Source organism: Acanthisitta chloris, unplaced genomic scaffold (genome assembly GCF_000695815.1).
Source record: "Acanthisitta chloris isolate BGI_N310 unplaced genomic scaffold, ASM69581v1 scaffold14924, whole genome shotgun sequence".
NCBI lineage: Eukaryota > Metazoa > Chordata > Aves > Passeriformes > Acanthisittidae > Acanthisitta > Acanthisitta chloris.
Window position 1 is genome coordinate 24,365 of NW_008671155.1, and position 15,731 is coordinate 40,095.

At 45.6% G+C, this 15,731-nt stretch overlaps 1 protein-coding gene across 1 annotated transcript in view; it reads right to left on the reverse strand.

Annotated features, from left to right (window-relative positions):
* Positions 1–13,373, reverse strand: part of CCND2 (cyclin D2) — a gene marked incomplete at its 5' end in the record, with an annotated part of 26,239 nt that extends 12,866 nt beyond the window's left edge. Inside the window, 2 exons of the mRNA XM_009073997.1 lie at positions 859–989; positions 13,214–13,373. Coding sequence (XP_009072245.1) covers positions 859–989; positions 13,214–13,373 — 291 coding nt within the window. The remainder of the gene's footprint in view (positions 1–858; positions 990–13,213) is intronic.
* Between the last annotated feature and the right edge of the window lie 2,358 nt (positions 13,374–15,731).

Sequence of the window (15,731 nt, forward strand, 5' to 3'; positions counted from 1 at the left end):
GTTGTCAGCTTTGCAGGAGATGAGCTGTGTTCATCCACAGACCAAGTGGTTTGCATTTGCAGGAGTGTAAAGGTCCCACCAACACAGGGGCACAGTGTGAGAGGTAGCACCCTTCAGGGGAGGCACTCCAAGCACTCTTTCAGTCCTCCCAGCTTTTGTCTGACACTGCCACACAGAGCTGTCACGTTTGGGTTTTTCTGCTGACCCCAGTCCTGAAAACTCACTTTGGAGTAAGTATGAACACCACTGAAATCACATTAGATTCGTCTCTCCTACTGATGATCAGAGCTTCTGACAAGCCAAGAAATGCCCTTCATGGGGCAAGCTGAGTTAAGTTATACACAAAACCCCAGACAGCCTGGGCTGTACCTGTCTCATGCCGTGCCAGTGCCTGGAGATTAGTTCATTATTCACTTCCTTCAAGCCAAGGATTTTGAGCTGACACCTCAATGAGGGCCAGAAGAGCAGTTTCAAGGCTGCAAACACAGGACCAACGACACCACAACACCTCCTGGTTTACTTTATGCCCAGGAAATGCTGTCTGTGTGCTTGCCCCATTGCCCAGGGTGGTACCCAAGGGGGCTTAGCAGACCTGACCATCAGCCAAGGCAGACAGAACAGTTCACCAAACTGCTGAACTAATTCAGGGTGAATGAGAATTGATCCTGGGAGACCGAAGAGCTTTGGAGATTCAAAGCACTGCAACCAAAGTGTTGGGTCCACGTCTGCAACCCACTCACTCCAGAAGCAGCCCCATCCCTTGCTATACTGGACTTTCAGAATCAGGACAGGTTTCATGGCCTGGTTCTCCACTATGCCCTCAGAAGTGAAAGGAGAAGAGGAATGCAGGACACTCACCACATCTGTGTTTGTGATCTTGGCCAGGAGGTCCGTGAGGCTGTCCCCATCATCGAGCTGAAGGCCACAGATGGCTGCTCCCACACTTCCAGTTGCTATCATTGATGGTGGGTACATGGCAAAGTTAAAATCTGCAAGAACAGATCTGGGAATTAGTCCAAACCCAGACCAGAAAAGCTGCAAAACATCAGAGGGAAGCAACATAAAAAAAACCACACCCAAGAATAAAACCCGGGGAAGTAGAAGAAAGGGAAAAGTGCCACTCTTTTTGGTCCAGTGGAGCTCATTAGTCACACTGCTCATCACGAGCAGTCAAAGGAGGGGGAACAGACCTGCAAATTAAAATGGAAATGCGGTTTGGTCTTTTATTCTCACTGATGCATAAAGTAAACCTGGACAATTTTTAATAGTCTTTCCTTAGTTTTAAAGAAAAGGAAAGAGAAGAAGGAGGCTTTCTGTAATTTGTGTCAGAAATTTGGGTCTTGGTCACATTAGAGGTTTAACCGGAAAACTAACTGGAATAAGGTATCACAAAGGACCAAAATGAGATTTTTAGTCACGTCAATTTTTAAAGACTTAATTAATTCGAGCATTTAAAGACCTGTCCGGGAAAGAGATTTTAATTAACGGTTCATCTTTACTACCTTAGCAATTAGGAAGTGAGAACACTTACAGCCCATAGCTACGTAATCAAAGAAGAAACAAAGATCACATTTGTCATTACTACTATTTCTTAATAAACAAGTTGAAAATACATTTCAGAACTTCCTCTCGTACATCTGTGAGATCAGGAGAGAAATTAAAATAAAACTGAATGTTCCTGTGACCTTCACAAGGCAATTTAATGGTTTGTGATACTGCCATAGGCACTGGGTTATCTGCACGTTTTACTAAATGCTGTTTTTAGGATATATTCTGCACTACTGGTATCTTCCTACAATGAAACTTGGTTTGCAAGTTCACTGGTTCAACACTAACTCATTATCAAACCCTTCTCTATCAGTTTTCAGTTGGGGGACTGGAGGAGAAGGCAGAATAAACCAAAGTAATACTTAACAGGAAATAAGCCATCAGCAGTAAATTCAGTCTATAGAAACAGATTGTTACAAAAAACTGCCCAACTGCAGATTCCAAATCCTCTCTGTTCATCTGTAGCTCTGTTGATGCCTGTGTAACCACTTAGGTTTCAGACATATGGAGAGTTGTTCTCGGCCTCCCAGACTCTGAGCTGGCAGATCCTTCAATAGCTGTGGAGACAGCATGTTCTCCTCCAGGCTGGAATATGTCCCTGGTAATGAAGTAGTCCAGTAAGAATGAGACCTGGGCCGCAACATTCATCCAGATGGACTAGAGGTGGGTGTTAGAAGTGGGAAGAGAAAAAGAGGAACTGAATCTCTGCCATGGATTTATTATCTGTCTCACAAAGTCACCAGGAGGTGACCACCTGCAAGCCCAGCACTGCACACTGCCTCCTACCAGGGGAGCTCAGCAGAAATCACACTCTGACAAATGCTTCTGAAGGAGCAAATTCCCACCGACTGAAGCAAGGCATATGGACTGCTATTATTACAAGAATAATAATTATGCACTACTGGAAGAGTGAGAACCCACTGTACATGAGAAAACTGATTATTGAAAATTATTGCCTCCACTGATGAGTGAGTTAACAGAAGAGTCTTGACTCCTGCTTATCAAGCGCAGGACACAGCCCCAAGGATGCTGATTTCAGCACATATTAAAGTGAGAGAAATTGCACTTCCATGATTGCACTTTTGGCCAGCCACTAGTGATGCTCCCCAGGGCTCAGGGTTGGGGCCAGTTCGCTTTAGTATCTTTATCAAGGACCTGGATGAGAGGATGGAGTTCACTCTCGGTCAGTTTGAGGGAGACAACAAGGTGGGTGGGAGTCTTGGCCTGCTGGAGGGCGGGAAGAATCTGCAGAGGGATCTGGACAGGCTGGATCGATGGGCCCAGGCCAATAGTATTAGGTTCAACAAGGCCAAGTGCTGGTTCCTGCCCTGGGTCACAACTATCACCTGCAGTGCCACAGGGTTGGGGCAGAGTGGCTGGAAAGCTGCCCAGTGGGAAAGGACCTGGGAGTGCTGGTCGACAGCATCTGACCATGAGCCAGCAGTGTGCCCAGGTGGCCAAGAAAGCCAATGGCATCCTGACTTGGGTCAGCAATAGTGTGATCAGCAGGACCAGGGCAGTGATTGTCCCTCTCTACTGCACACTGGTGAGGCACCTTGAGTCCAGCGTCCAGCTCTGGGTCCCTCATGACAAGAAGGACATTGAGGTGCTGGAGCATGTCCAGAGAAGGGCAATGGAGCTGAAGGGTCTGGAGATCAAGCTGAGAGCTGGGGGTGTTTAGCCTGAAGAAAAGGAGGCTCTGGGGAGACCTTGTCACTCCCTATAACTGCCTGAAAGGAGGTTGTAGCCAGGTGTGGGTTGGCCTATTCTCCCAGTTAACAAGTGACAGAACTGGAGGAAATGGCCTCAAGTTGCACCACGGGAGGCTTAGATTGGGTATTAGGAAAAATTTCTCCACTGAAAGGGTGATCAGGTATTGGGACAGGCTGCCCAGCAAAGTGGTGGAGTCCAGTCCCTATCCACAGTGCCTCAGCCTGTGCTTGCACCTATCATCAGATCAGATCGTGAAAGCAGGACATAAATACAGGGAGGACTTTAAGCCCTTGAAAACAACCCTCGTTTTATGACATTTTGCCTCTCATCTTATTCACTGCTACTGACAGGGGGTCCAGAACTTGGCTCTGGGTGACTGTTGAAGTAGCTGCTCCTGTGGGTTGATCTGGCAGCTAGTGGCTCCATGAAAGAAATGTGGTTGCTGGACCACCAGTCTATGCAGTCCAACAAGAAGAGCAAGAATGGTTAAAGGACTCTGATAATGAGAAGTTCCTGTGCTTGTGTGACTGTCCAGAGTCTCCTCCTGGTCCACAGAGAAGTAACAAACACCTCTAAAATTTAAGAATGTTCAAACCCATATGGAAGACACCTAACATCACCAAAATCTGCTCTCATCTTCACAGAGTGATTCCTCAGCAATGCCACTAATTTTTTTAGAAAAAGGATAAATTAAAGCAGACTACACCTTCTATGGGTCTGTTTCTCCTCAGGTACACACTGCAATTCCCTGGGATTGTGAATCCCATGTGCTTTCATTGGTGTGACTGAGGCTTCATTTGGCCAATATGGCTCTAAGTTGGGAAGCAACTTCTGGGTTTAATCTTTGGACTTACCAAACCCTCTCTTAGTTATGCATGGGAACTACAAGCAGCAATGGACTTTCCATAGATTACCCCTCATTGTCTCAAGTCTCAGGAAAGATGTAGCAAAAAAATGATGTGAAACCTCTCAAACTCTGCCAGTGCTTGAACAGTCCCATCGAAGCTATGGTGAAGGTGGGTGAGAAGCAAAACCCACCCAGTCCCACCCATCATCTGAGCCAGCACAAGGCTGAAATGGACCCACTCAGAGGCCTGGATGGACCTGCACCCTCATGCATGGTCAGTGAGACCCCACAGAACAGCTTCACCCAGTCTCAAGCAACTGTTGGGGAGACCCAAGCAGGGAGCTCCCATGTCCTGCACTCAATGCTCAGCACACAGCAGGCTGAGGGAAGCACATAGCTCCTGCCTGCCCTCTGAACCTCCTTGCCTCCTAGGGGCTTGCATCATGACCTTCACGTTATCCCAACACCCGTTTTCTCGTGGTTGATTTTATATCTACTCCCAGAAACTGTCTTCCTAGGAAGCTGAATAAAGAGGCACAGTGTCCCTGCCAACTAGCACTGCTGTAGGTCTGCTTCCACGTGGGGTCACATGCGAACATTTCTATGCCCAATAACCTTGTTAGTTCCCTTAATGTCATTCATAATGCAAATGAGACAGCGAGCGAATGGCCAGAGGCCCAGAGTGACTAAAGCTCAGCATCCAGAAAGTCTTACATTGCCTCTAGCTCTAAACTAACTTCCCTCCATAACAAGCACCATAAACTTGGCTATCAAAGCTACACATGCCCAGTCTTTGTTGTACAACAGGCAGCGATTTGTATCACTGGCTTCTATTTTTAGCATATTAATTAACTACTGCAACTGGTGAGGCAAGTGTCTCCAACTGGAGAGTGTGGCGCCATTGTCTGAAGTCATCACCTCATCTCGCGCTATTGAAAATCATGGCAGTGACCCTCCTGCTGATATGAATTTAACCTGACATGCCCACAAAGGAATGGGGGGTGGTGCACCAATTTTGTGCACATGGTTCTCCACATCACCCTGGACCCTATTAGTGTGGAAAGAGCTCATTGAAAGAAAAGAAGCCACATTGTGCTGGGCCACCTAGAGGGTTGAATAGAAAAGGCTGAGGAAAAGAGCAGGCAGCGGAATAAAGGCCATAATTAACATATTTCCATATTCAAGCAAAGCAATAACTACGTGAAATGTTTGTCAAGGTGCAATGAAAGCATAAATATTAAGTACCGTATCTGAGGCGATGCAGAACCGCCCTCTGAGGCTCTTAGATTCCATTGAGAAATTCAAAACAAGCTTTTTACATGGTATTTTCAATTATAAACCTCTATCCCTGCTTCCCCCAGGACAATAAGCCAAGGCCCACCATCCTCACTCAGTTTTCACCTAGGTAGAACTGCCCCCCCCCAGAATTAAGTTAAAAGTTTGCCCTGAGATTTAAGAAAAAAATAAAGAAACAAAAGGGGAAGACAGAGAACCTAAACATGTGAAGCTGAAACATACGCTTTTACTTCAAATTCTTGGTGGAGATGATGAAACCTGAACTACAGAGGATATTTTATACAAAGCACTTCTTACTGGACACCTGAAATTTTATACAAAGCACTTCTTACAGGATACCTGAAGCAAGCAAGGCTATGGGCTAAATCCTTCTTATGGACCCACATGCAAACTTGGTTAGCAGGCACCCAGAGCCTACATCAGAGGCACAGCTCTGACTCTAACTTTGTTATTTATTTATGCCATTCCATGGCAAAGTAGAGAAGAGTCTCATTATAAGAGAGGAAACTGCCATAGAGAAGTAGTGCCACAATGACTAGTCCACAAGAATGTGAGCACACAAACACTTCAAGGGAATATACTGGGTTGTTAGAAAGCAGGACTTGTTTTACCTTCTATTCCCAGGCAATAAACACTTGAAACCATCCCATCCCATTTCAGTATCACCTGTTGCCTAAAGGACCTTAAAAAACAAGGGACCAACCTTGCACAACCCCACTGACTTCAGCACTGGGAATACAAAAGCCAATACAAGAACCAGTACCCTTTGAAGCACAGACACCTATGGATCAGCCAGCCAGAGTCATGAAGCAAACTCAGGGCACCCTGAACCTGCACCCCACTTTCAGACACAGACAGGGCATGAACACATGCACATGCTGAGGACATTTTTCTGCCAGTGCAGCACACACAATCTGTGGTGAGGTTCCAGCACTGTGCACACTACAGCTGAGATGCTTTGCTAGCTCTCTCCTGACCCAGTGGTCTTCACTACCTCCAAGCTTTTGCTGGCTCTCTCCCGACCCAGTGGTCTTCACTACCTCCAAGCCAGGAAAGTGCAAGGTTGACAGTCAGTCTAAAGCAGGAGGGAACTGGAGGAAGGAACCCAGAGAGGTCCTGCAAGGGGAAGCCCTAACTCACAGCCAGTAAATAATATCGTTGGAAGGAAAAGAGCACTGACAAATATCCAGGCTGAACGTGTTCGGTGTGTCAAAGCCAGGTGGGGGAACTCTACCTTCTTACAATGACCCCTGTTACAGCTCTGGCTGCTGGTTGGCTTTTTGAACAGCCAGTTTTCATCTCTATAATGGGGTAGAGGTTTATTTTTGGAGTTGCAACCACAGAATTGGAAACTTCTGTCTTAAGGAAGGTAATGCTTCTGGCACGGGGGGGAAGAAAGAAAAAAAGGTATGTCACCTTCAAGAGGAGAACGTGTATTGATACACCAGTTTTTTAAAACTATATAATAGTCACAACCAGCCTTGAACTTCACCCAACCAATGACTGTACTATGAAGACAAACTTGGACCCATATTAAACCATCTAAGTTTAATAGGAAGGTCTAAGGGCAACAGTGGAAGCAGTGAATTTAATTCTTGCCTGTTTTGATCCAAATGCAATTCCAGCATCAGTGTGCTACTCTTTTTTTTTTTCAAATGCAGTTGCTTTTGACTGCATTGGCCATTTTTTTCTCCTGCTGTCATATTTCTATAAGACTCAGCAAATTTTCCCCATGTTAACTATTTCTACTTTTAAAGGCAAAACCAGATGAGTCTTCAGCCCTTCAAAAAAATGGCATGGCAATGCTAGGTAAGACCAAACAAAAAGCTGTCAAGTAAAACAGGATGCAGACATGCTTCCATTCTTTGAGTAGGCAGGAGGACAGACACCTAATTCTGTTCCTGGGCTACAGTAAGGCAAAACCAGTAGTTGGCCTTTATAAAATGGGTCTAAAGTATGCTGAAAGCTAATGCTTCATCATAACCATCCAAGCCAGGTAAAGACAGGGAAACATGCTGAACAATCTACATAATATTAGCACTTACTACAGTGTGCTCATTAGGTGATTGTAAATACTATTTCTGAACAACTGCACTGGGTATTATTTTCACTTACTCTACACTTTCCTTAGGGAAACCTAACCAAGGATCAGGATGGTGTTAGTGCTTGAATTACCAAAAGGTCAGACCTGCAGCTGGAAGGAAGGAGGGCAACTTATCTGGCAGCTCTGGAATTACGCCAGATTGTATCACCACAGGCTCTCCTACTTCATTTCCTTCTATATCATCTTCCCAGACTTGTCTGGTCCTAATATTTAAACAAATGAGTCTGCTCTTATGAAACATTCCCCAGACCCTGGTTACTTGTTGATGGCACTTCCTTGGTTCTTGTGGCCCCATTTTGCTGGAAAGCTCAATATACTGATATGAGCTGCCTCTCTCTGGAACAAGCAAGAGCCTTCTTTTGTATAGCAATAAATTGATGTGGATTATTCTTTCTTCTGCCATGCAAGAAGTATTTGTGCAAGTACTGCAACTTTGCAACATGTATTTTATTTCTAAAGAGATTAATTAACACGATGAAGCCTATGCAGACTTGCTTCCTTCTGGAAAAAAACAGGTCCCAAATAAAACACATATCACACTTAGCAGGGACAGAGCCCAGAAACTCACACTGGATGAGAAAGTGATGCATAGAAGACTTGCCCAGCAGGAGTCTTATGGACCAAACATGCCTCTTTGTCTTACAAAGCATTCTGTGTGGTTACCCTCCACATCACTACTAGGGTTGTGAGCCTCATCTTGCCACCTTTGCTCAGACAACACTCTCATTGACTGCCTCAGAACTTCTGTCTGAGGAAGGATGCAGGATTTGGCCCAGAAGTTAAAAAAAAAGCCTTCTTAACTTTCAAATGTAGATGATTAATGTCCCAGGAACAGTGGGCAGAGGTTTGGCACACTGTACAAAGCTGACTTAAAGCTGAAATTTTCCTGCCCTTTCTTAGTCTCTTTGCTGACACAGGCTTTGAAAGCCACAGGTCTGAGATGCTGCACTGTATCCAACATGGAAACACCTCACCTGCACAGAAGAGACCATGCAAAGGCCTGAGCCTAAGGTTTTTCACAAGCTGCAGACTTCTGCAAATCTGCAAAGGTTTTTGTTTCTGAGTTTTGCATGCCACTTAACTCAAATCCTGCAACCCTCCTTCCTGAGATTAGTCTCTTCATTACAGCTCATATTCAGAGACACACAGCTCCTCTTTCTGAAAGCCTGCCATGCACAGGCTGTCCTCCCCCAAAAACCATTCCCTTACAGGCTCTCACACAAGAAGAGATATCCTGCGCCAAAACAGTGGCACATACAGCCTCTGAGAAGTGAGTGTAACAGAAGGAAGCAGCTGTGCATCTGTGACTCTGAACAGGCTGGAAGAAGAAGAAACGAAGGGCACACTGAAGCCAAGGAAATAATGCTTGGTTCTCTTTTCAGCAACAGCATGGCATGCTCTGCACCCAGCTCTGTAGCCACTGCCCTCTCCCACTCCTCCAGGAGCAATTCCCTGGCTTGGAGCACAGCACGTTCAGGCAAAGGGTCAATCCCTGAGAACACATCTCCAAACTGTGAAGCAGTGTGTGAAGAGACAGAGGAAGTATGGAGGGTGCAAAGCAATACAGACTGAGATAGGTTCAGAGTAGAAAATCAACATGATCCCAGCGAGCACAAGAAGAGCCATCTCCATTGGGCTCATGGATAAATGGGATCATAGGATCACAGAATGTTAAGGGGTTGGAATGGACTTTGAAAATGGTCTAGTGCCAACCCTCCCTGCCATGGGCAGGGACAACTCCTACTAGACCTCAAGGCCTTATCCAAACTGGCTTTGAACACTTCCATGTGGAAAGATCACAGAATTGTTAGGGTTGGAAGAGACCTCTGAAGACCATCTAGTCCAATCACCCTGCCAAGGCAGGGTCACCTGAATCAGGCTATACAGGAACATGCCCAGGTGGGTTTTGAATGTCTCCAGAGAGGGAGATTCCACGACCTCCCTGGGCAGCCTGTTCCAGGGCTCTGCCACCCTCAATGGAAAGAGGTTCTTCCTCACACTGCATGGAACTTCTTGTGGTTTAGTTTATAGCCACTGCTCCTTGTCCTGTCACTGGACATCACTGCAAAGAGTCTGGCACCATCCTCTTGACACCCACCTCAGAGATAATTGTAAGTATTGATGAGATCACCTCTCAGTCTTGTCTGCTCTAGACTAAACAGGCCCAGCTCCCGCAGTCTCTCCTTGTAAGGGAGAAGCAATAAGCATCACTTTTGCCCAGCTATACTGCAAGGACAAAGGCTTCAAATGCAGCCTCTTAGTGCCTTTAAAATTCAGAAGACTCCTGCAGGAGATTTTAGCTTGCACGGAGAGCCACCAGCCTGAGACGAAAACAAATGACATCATGAGAGATGAGGCTATGCCAGTGCACAGTGTCAATGGGCAACTGCCCATGCACATTATGGGCAATTCCCAGCCAACAGATCGAGCTCTACCCCAGTAACAGTACCTTGTTTGCATGGCCATGACTCTGGCAGCACAACCAGGATCAAGCTAGGGGTGGAGGTCGCTTTCATCTCATGAAATGAGATGACATTCTTATGGAGAAGGAGACTCCTGAAACCATTGTGAGTGCAGAACAGCAAAAAGAGAAAACTTTGGATTTGGGGAACGAGCCTCTGTCTTGCTCAGCAGCCATATGTTCAGATGGGACCAAGGGTGAAGAGGGATACATTCCAGTTTCAGTCATGCTCATGTGAATCATTAATCACCACAAGGACTGGGGAGAGGCTGTGTGTTTGTATCCCTGCAGCTTGTTTCAGGAACTGGGCTCAAAATAAAGGCAGAGAAACTGAGAGAGTGCCAAAATGATCACACATGACTGAAAGGGATACACAGAAGAATGGAGTGTCATCTCCTTTTGCAGACCTTGCAAATGGAAAGGAGAATGGGGATGAGTATCAAAGTGATCCTACACATCCAACACAACACCCAGAAACTGTTAATGGTTGCTTCCCTCTCCGTTGGCTGACACAAAGTGTTGCAGGGCTGAGATCACACATGGCTCTGTGCAGGCAGGGAACACTTGGGACTTTTTGGTATAGTATTTTTGCTGGGAAATTAAAATGGAGCATTTGGTGAAGAAGAACTCAGGCTAGAGGAAAAAAGGTTCAAAACACGCCAGATTTTGCATGATAAGCTAAAGAAAAAGAAAAAGTACTTGAAAGCAGAGAAAGCTGTGGTGAGATGAATCAGGAAATAAAAAGAGACTCACTGCTGTGCTCCAGACCAGAACTGTTAGCCAGGCAGCGAGGTCAGGTCTGGGAACTGTAAAGAGTCAAAAGCAGGCTAAAAACATGCATGGAGGGAGCAAGGGAAGAGCAAACCACATGTCAAAGGAGGTCATATTGCTGAAAGAAGGCAAATGGGGAAATGAAACACCAGGCTTAACCCGAGCTGGCAGAGAGCAGCAGCTTTGAGGGAGAAAGAGAAAGAAGAAACACAGCGACCGGTGAGAGCTCTGCACCAAACAGGACAAGAAAAGGAAATGACAACTGGATCTGGAAGGAAGTCTGATGAGAAGGGGCTTTTCTTCAAAGAGTTGCAGTGAAAGGGAAATACAGTAGTGACAACAACATTTCTATAATGGAAATGGGGGTAGCAGTTTGCTAGTAAACTGGGAATGCAGGAGTGAGGGGTTTGGTAAGATCTCTGCTTTCAGAACAGCAAAGTGTTGTGGGTCCTCCTCAAAACTGAATGCCAGCTCAGTGGTCTGTGGAAAATGGGATGAGAAGAAAACCTACGGCCAGCACCATGGTGTGCTGACTTTTGGGAACCTCTCTATGCTGTCCATTCTGTCTTTCATTTGTAAGGAAAGAAACTCCTGACTTGTTGCCTCTCTAAACTCTAATAAAAGACTTCATATACTGGAAAGATGTAACATAAGCAGCAGATCACATGGGGGAAATGTATGAGAGAACTGCATGACTGGGCTTAAGGGCTGGAAAGGGGATACTGCTTTGAATCTCAGTAAAAGGACTTCTAAAGCATGGAGCTAACCATCAAAGAATTCATGGAGTGGAAAGAAGCCATGGGCTTTGGAGAATCCTTCATGGCCTACAGTCATGCAATGGTTTGGTTGCATAGAAAGCTTCAGGAGTAAAGGATTACAAACCAGAATCTGAAAATTAATTCGCAGTGAAATTCTAGGGCACTCCAGGAAAATGTCCTCTTGGATAAACCAAACCAAATCACTATTGTAGGAAGTGAAAGCAACAGAACAGAGGGAAGATTGGTCTGGTTTGGAAGACCACATGCAGGTATGTAGGAGGTTGATGGTTGATGGTGTTGTGAGGATCCAGAGAAATGTCCATGGGAAAGACCATCTTTTTCAGAACAGAAAAGGCAGTGGGAATGAATCCTGAGTAAGGACAGACAGCAAAGAAACAAGGCAGAGCTGATCTAACAGATTAATCCTGAAGTTAAAAGCTAATTAGTCCAATATGGCTGATAAATTACCAAGAGGTAATTTATCAGCCATATTGGGCTAATATATTGCAGTTTTTGAGCAATATTTCTATTGAGTCCTGTGGTCTTTGGTCTGCAAAGGATCATGCAGCACCAGGCAAAGAAGGGAAAGCACGAGCATCATACTAAGGCTAACACAGCCCACATACAATTCTCTAAAACAGGTCAACTGAGGTATCAAAAAACTGGCTGATGTTGTAAAAGCAGCCACTACATCTCAAATATGGAGGTGTAGGAACAGCAGGAAACATTCAAACCTCAAAGCTGCACCCAGTCTTCCTTTCTCCTCTGCAAACACACAGGTGGAACAGCTGCTATCACAAAGGACCAAGTATGTCAAACTAGTGAATTCAAACACTGAGCCATACCCTGCATGATAATAACTCTGGAAAACACTGCATGCTGTTTATCTGTTCCAGGTCTAGCTTCTAAAAAGTGGTCTAATCGTTAATCATTTGGATGAAAATTAGGGTACACCTATTTTCTCTAAGTCACTAAGAAAAAAAGAGCCCAAACAACAAAAGAACAACAACTAGTGTTTTGCAGACAGGTATAAATTAAAATCTCTCTCTTCCACAGAAACAATTATTCTCACCTAAATCTTCAGAAACTGTACTCAGCTGTAAGACAAAAATGGGAGTGCAATGGTGCCCTACGAAACAGACTAATTTCACTGCTTTCTTGGGGTGAAGTTAGAGAAAACCCAAATGATTTCTAAAAATAAAGTCACTATCTTCTATATTATCGTTCCCTAAGCTGTGGCAGTATCACATCAATGTTAAAATACAATACAATTTTTACCTTTTATCTGGACAGAGTCCAGTAAATGAAAAATGATGCGTACGTTGATGCATTAGCCCAACACATTTTTGGTGAAGGTGCCTTAGCAGCTTCTAGAATCTTGACTGTCCCACATCTGTCCTTACAAATGATCTGAGGCACTTTAAAAAGAAAGTGAATGGTTAAACCAGAAACTAGTATGGCCTAATCCAGTCTTACAGACTTCACTGCAGAAGTACCACAGGTGTTGGCAGGAGCAGGACTGCAACTGCACTGCAGCTCCCTAGTGCAGGAATTCTGCTTATACAGCCTTTGCAAACAGCCCCATGGGATTCAGCAGCTCTTCTCACACCATGGAAGGATGGAAGGGATAAAAAGCCTTTGGTACTACCAGCAACAAATTTGCCCTTTCAGCCTCACAGCAAGCAGCAGGCACACCCAGAGCACCTCAGCCTTACCTGTGGCACAAAGGGCAATGAACGTCTGTGCATGCTTCCGGATCAAAAGCAACTTGTCTTTAGGTAGAGGCAGCTTCCTTAGGATGTGTTCAATGAAATCGTGTGGGGTGACAGCTGCAAGGTTCCACTTCAATTTCCCCAGCACCACCAGCTCCCATTCCTGCAGGGGGGGACGAGGAGGGGAGAAGAGAAGAGAAGCCATAAGCAAGCCTGACAAAAACTCTACTTGGCTTATTTCTCTGATTATAACTTTATCACTGCTAAACTGCTCTTGCTCAAACCTTTTTTTTCCATATGCCCCTACTGCTTTGAAGTTGTTGACTTTATATTCTTTTTTTTTTTTTAACACCAGAAATGTCAAGCTCTACTGAAAATAATGAGACCTGGCAGCTCCTGCCAAGGTTTTACTTTTTTTTTTTTTATCCAGTGCTGAATGCCCACCCAGAAAGTTTAGCCTGCAATTAGGTATTGCCAAGGTCACTGTGGTCCTTTCCTAGTAACTTCTTTTAAATGGCTATAGTCCTTACTTTATAGCCATTTAAAGCCCTAGGGATAGCCATGCACAAAAATAACCTAGATGTAAATTCCTTGTTTTCAAAACTAGGGAAGTTCACTCCATGGTATTCCCTCCCAAAACTGTATTCAAAAGGTCCCACAGATAAATCTGATGGTGCTTAAACTACTCCAAGACAGGCTTTACAGAAAGGAAATGCATGCAACACAGCCAAGAAGTAGCCTGTGTAAATCATCTGCCAGTAAATCATGTAGGATCTATTCCCACATTCTTTGCACGCCCAAAACTCCCAGTGAAATCAAAGGAAAACTTGGGTGTGTGTGTAACTACTGGCCACTCCCTGTGCTGGGATTCCATGTAGGAATGGTACCCAGTCACCAGATCCAGCCATGGGGTTCAAGCAGGGCTAGACCTGCATGTCTCAATGTTTAAACCAAGTTTTGAACCCCTCACAGTGCCCCAGAGAGTGAACAAAGCTCAGGCCTGCGACTCGTTTTTGTCTCATCCATCAACTATTAGCTATTAACTAAATTCCACGCGCTGATTCTTGCGTCCTGACGATGCGTGGGCCTGGAGGAGCCCAGCGTGGTGGGGAGCCCCAGCTGAGCTCGGAGAGCTTGGCAAGTTGGAATAAAGTCCTTTAATTTTGCAGCCGAGGAGACGTCAACCAGCGTTGCTGAGAAACCATAAACATGGACCCCACAATGCCATTTCTGCAGTCGCTTCTCTGAATTGATGCCCACTTAAACTGCGAGTTACTTTCCTACGGACATTCCTACTGGATTATGACAGAGCCCTCCATAGCCTGAAAAGTCTCACATTCACATATATGCAAAAGGCTGCAGAAACAACACAGGGGTTTTTTTCTTTCTCAAGAAAACCTGTAAAATGTTTGAAGATAAATGAAATTACACTAACTATGGATTGATCTTCCCCATATTACTGACGTGACAGGCCTGGATATAGAAGAGCAGTGAATCTAAAGGACTGAATACAGGGAAGTACTTGAAACACATGCTTAAATCCACGTGGCACAAAAAGGTAGGGACATCATTCCATGTCTTCTTGCATGGGGAGCACAGCACTGCTAGTTCAACCACCAACAGGACACCTAATGTCTGTGACAGCCACAGCAGGGTTTGCACGTCAAGGCTATTCACTCTGTGGAATCATGAGCTCCCAAGCCCTCCCCGGGGGAATTCCCAGTGATTCATAGGAGAAATTCTCCCGGGATTCGCGTGGCTATGCTCATTTCTCTGACCAAGCATCCCTGTCACAGAGGGGCTCTGGTGCATGCCCAACACTCCACAGCACCACGTGCCTTGCCAATGTTAGCCATTCCCTTCAATATCACTTTGCTTCTGCCTTCACAGACTCACGGAATCATTAAGGTTGGAAAAGACCTCTGAGATCATTGAATCCAACCCATGATCTAACAGCACCATGTCAACCAGACCATGGCATTAAGTGCTATGTCCGGTCTTTCCTTATACACCTCCACCATCTCCCTGGGCAGCACATTCCAGTCTCTAATCACTCTTTCTGCAAAGAAATTCTTCCTAATGTCCAACCTAAACTTCCACTGGTGCAGCCTAAGACTTAAGACTTTCACCATGTGTGAACTTAGCCCCATCTGGAGAACCAGCAGACCACGCACCTTAACCAAGCCACATCTCACCTGCTCTGGTGCTAATCTGCAGGAAACCGCAACGGCAAAGGGCACAGAAGCCACGAGCTCATGGCTCACCACCTTACCAACCTAACCATCCCCTGGTGTAGCCTAAGACTTAAGTCTTTCACTGTGTGCAAACTGAGCCCTGTCTGGAGAACCAGCAGACCGCGCAGCTTAACCAAGCAGCATCTCACCTGCTCTGGTGCTAGCCTGCGGGGAAGCGCGACGGCGAGGGGCACAGGAGCCAGGCAAGATGCAGCCGCTGTGTTTCGCTGGGTACAGCGTGGGGCAGAGCGGGGCAGAGTGGGGCAGAGCGGGTACAGCGCGGGGCA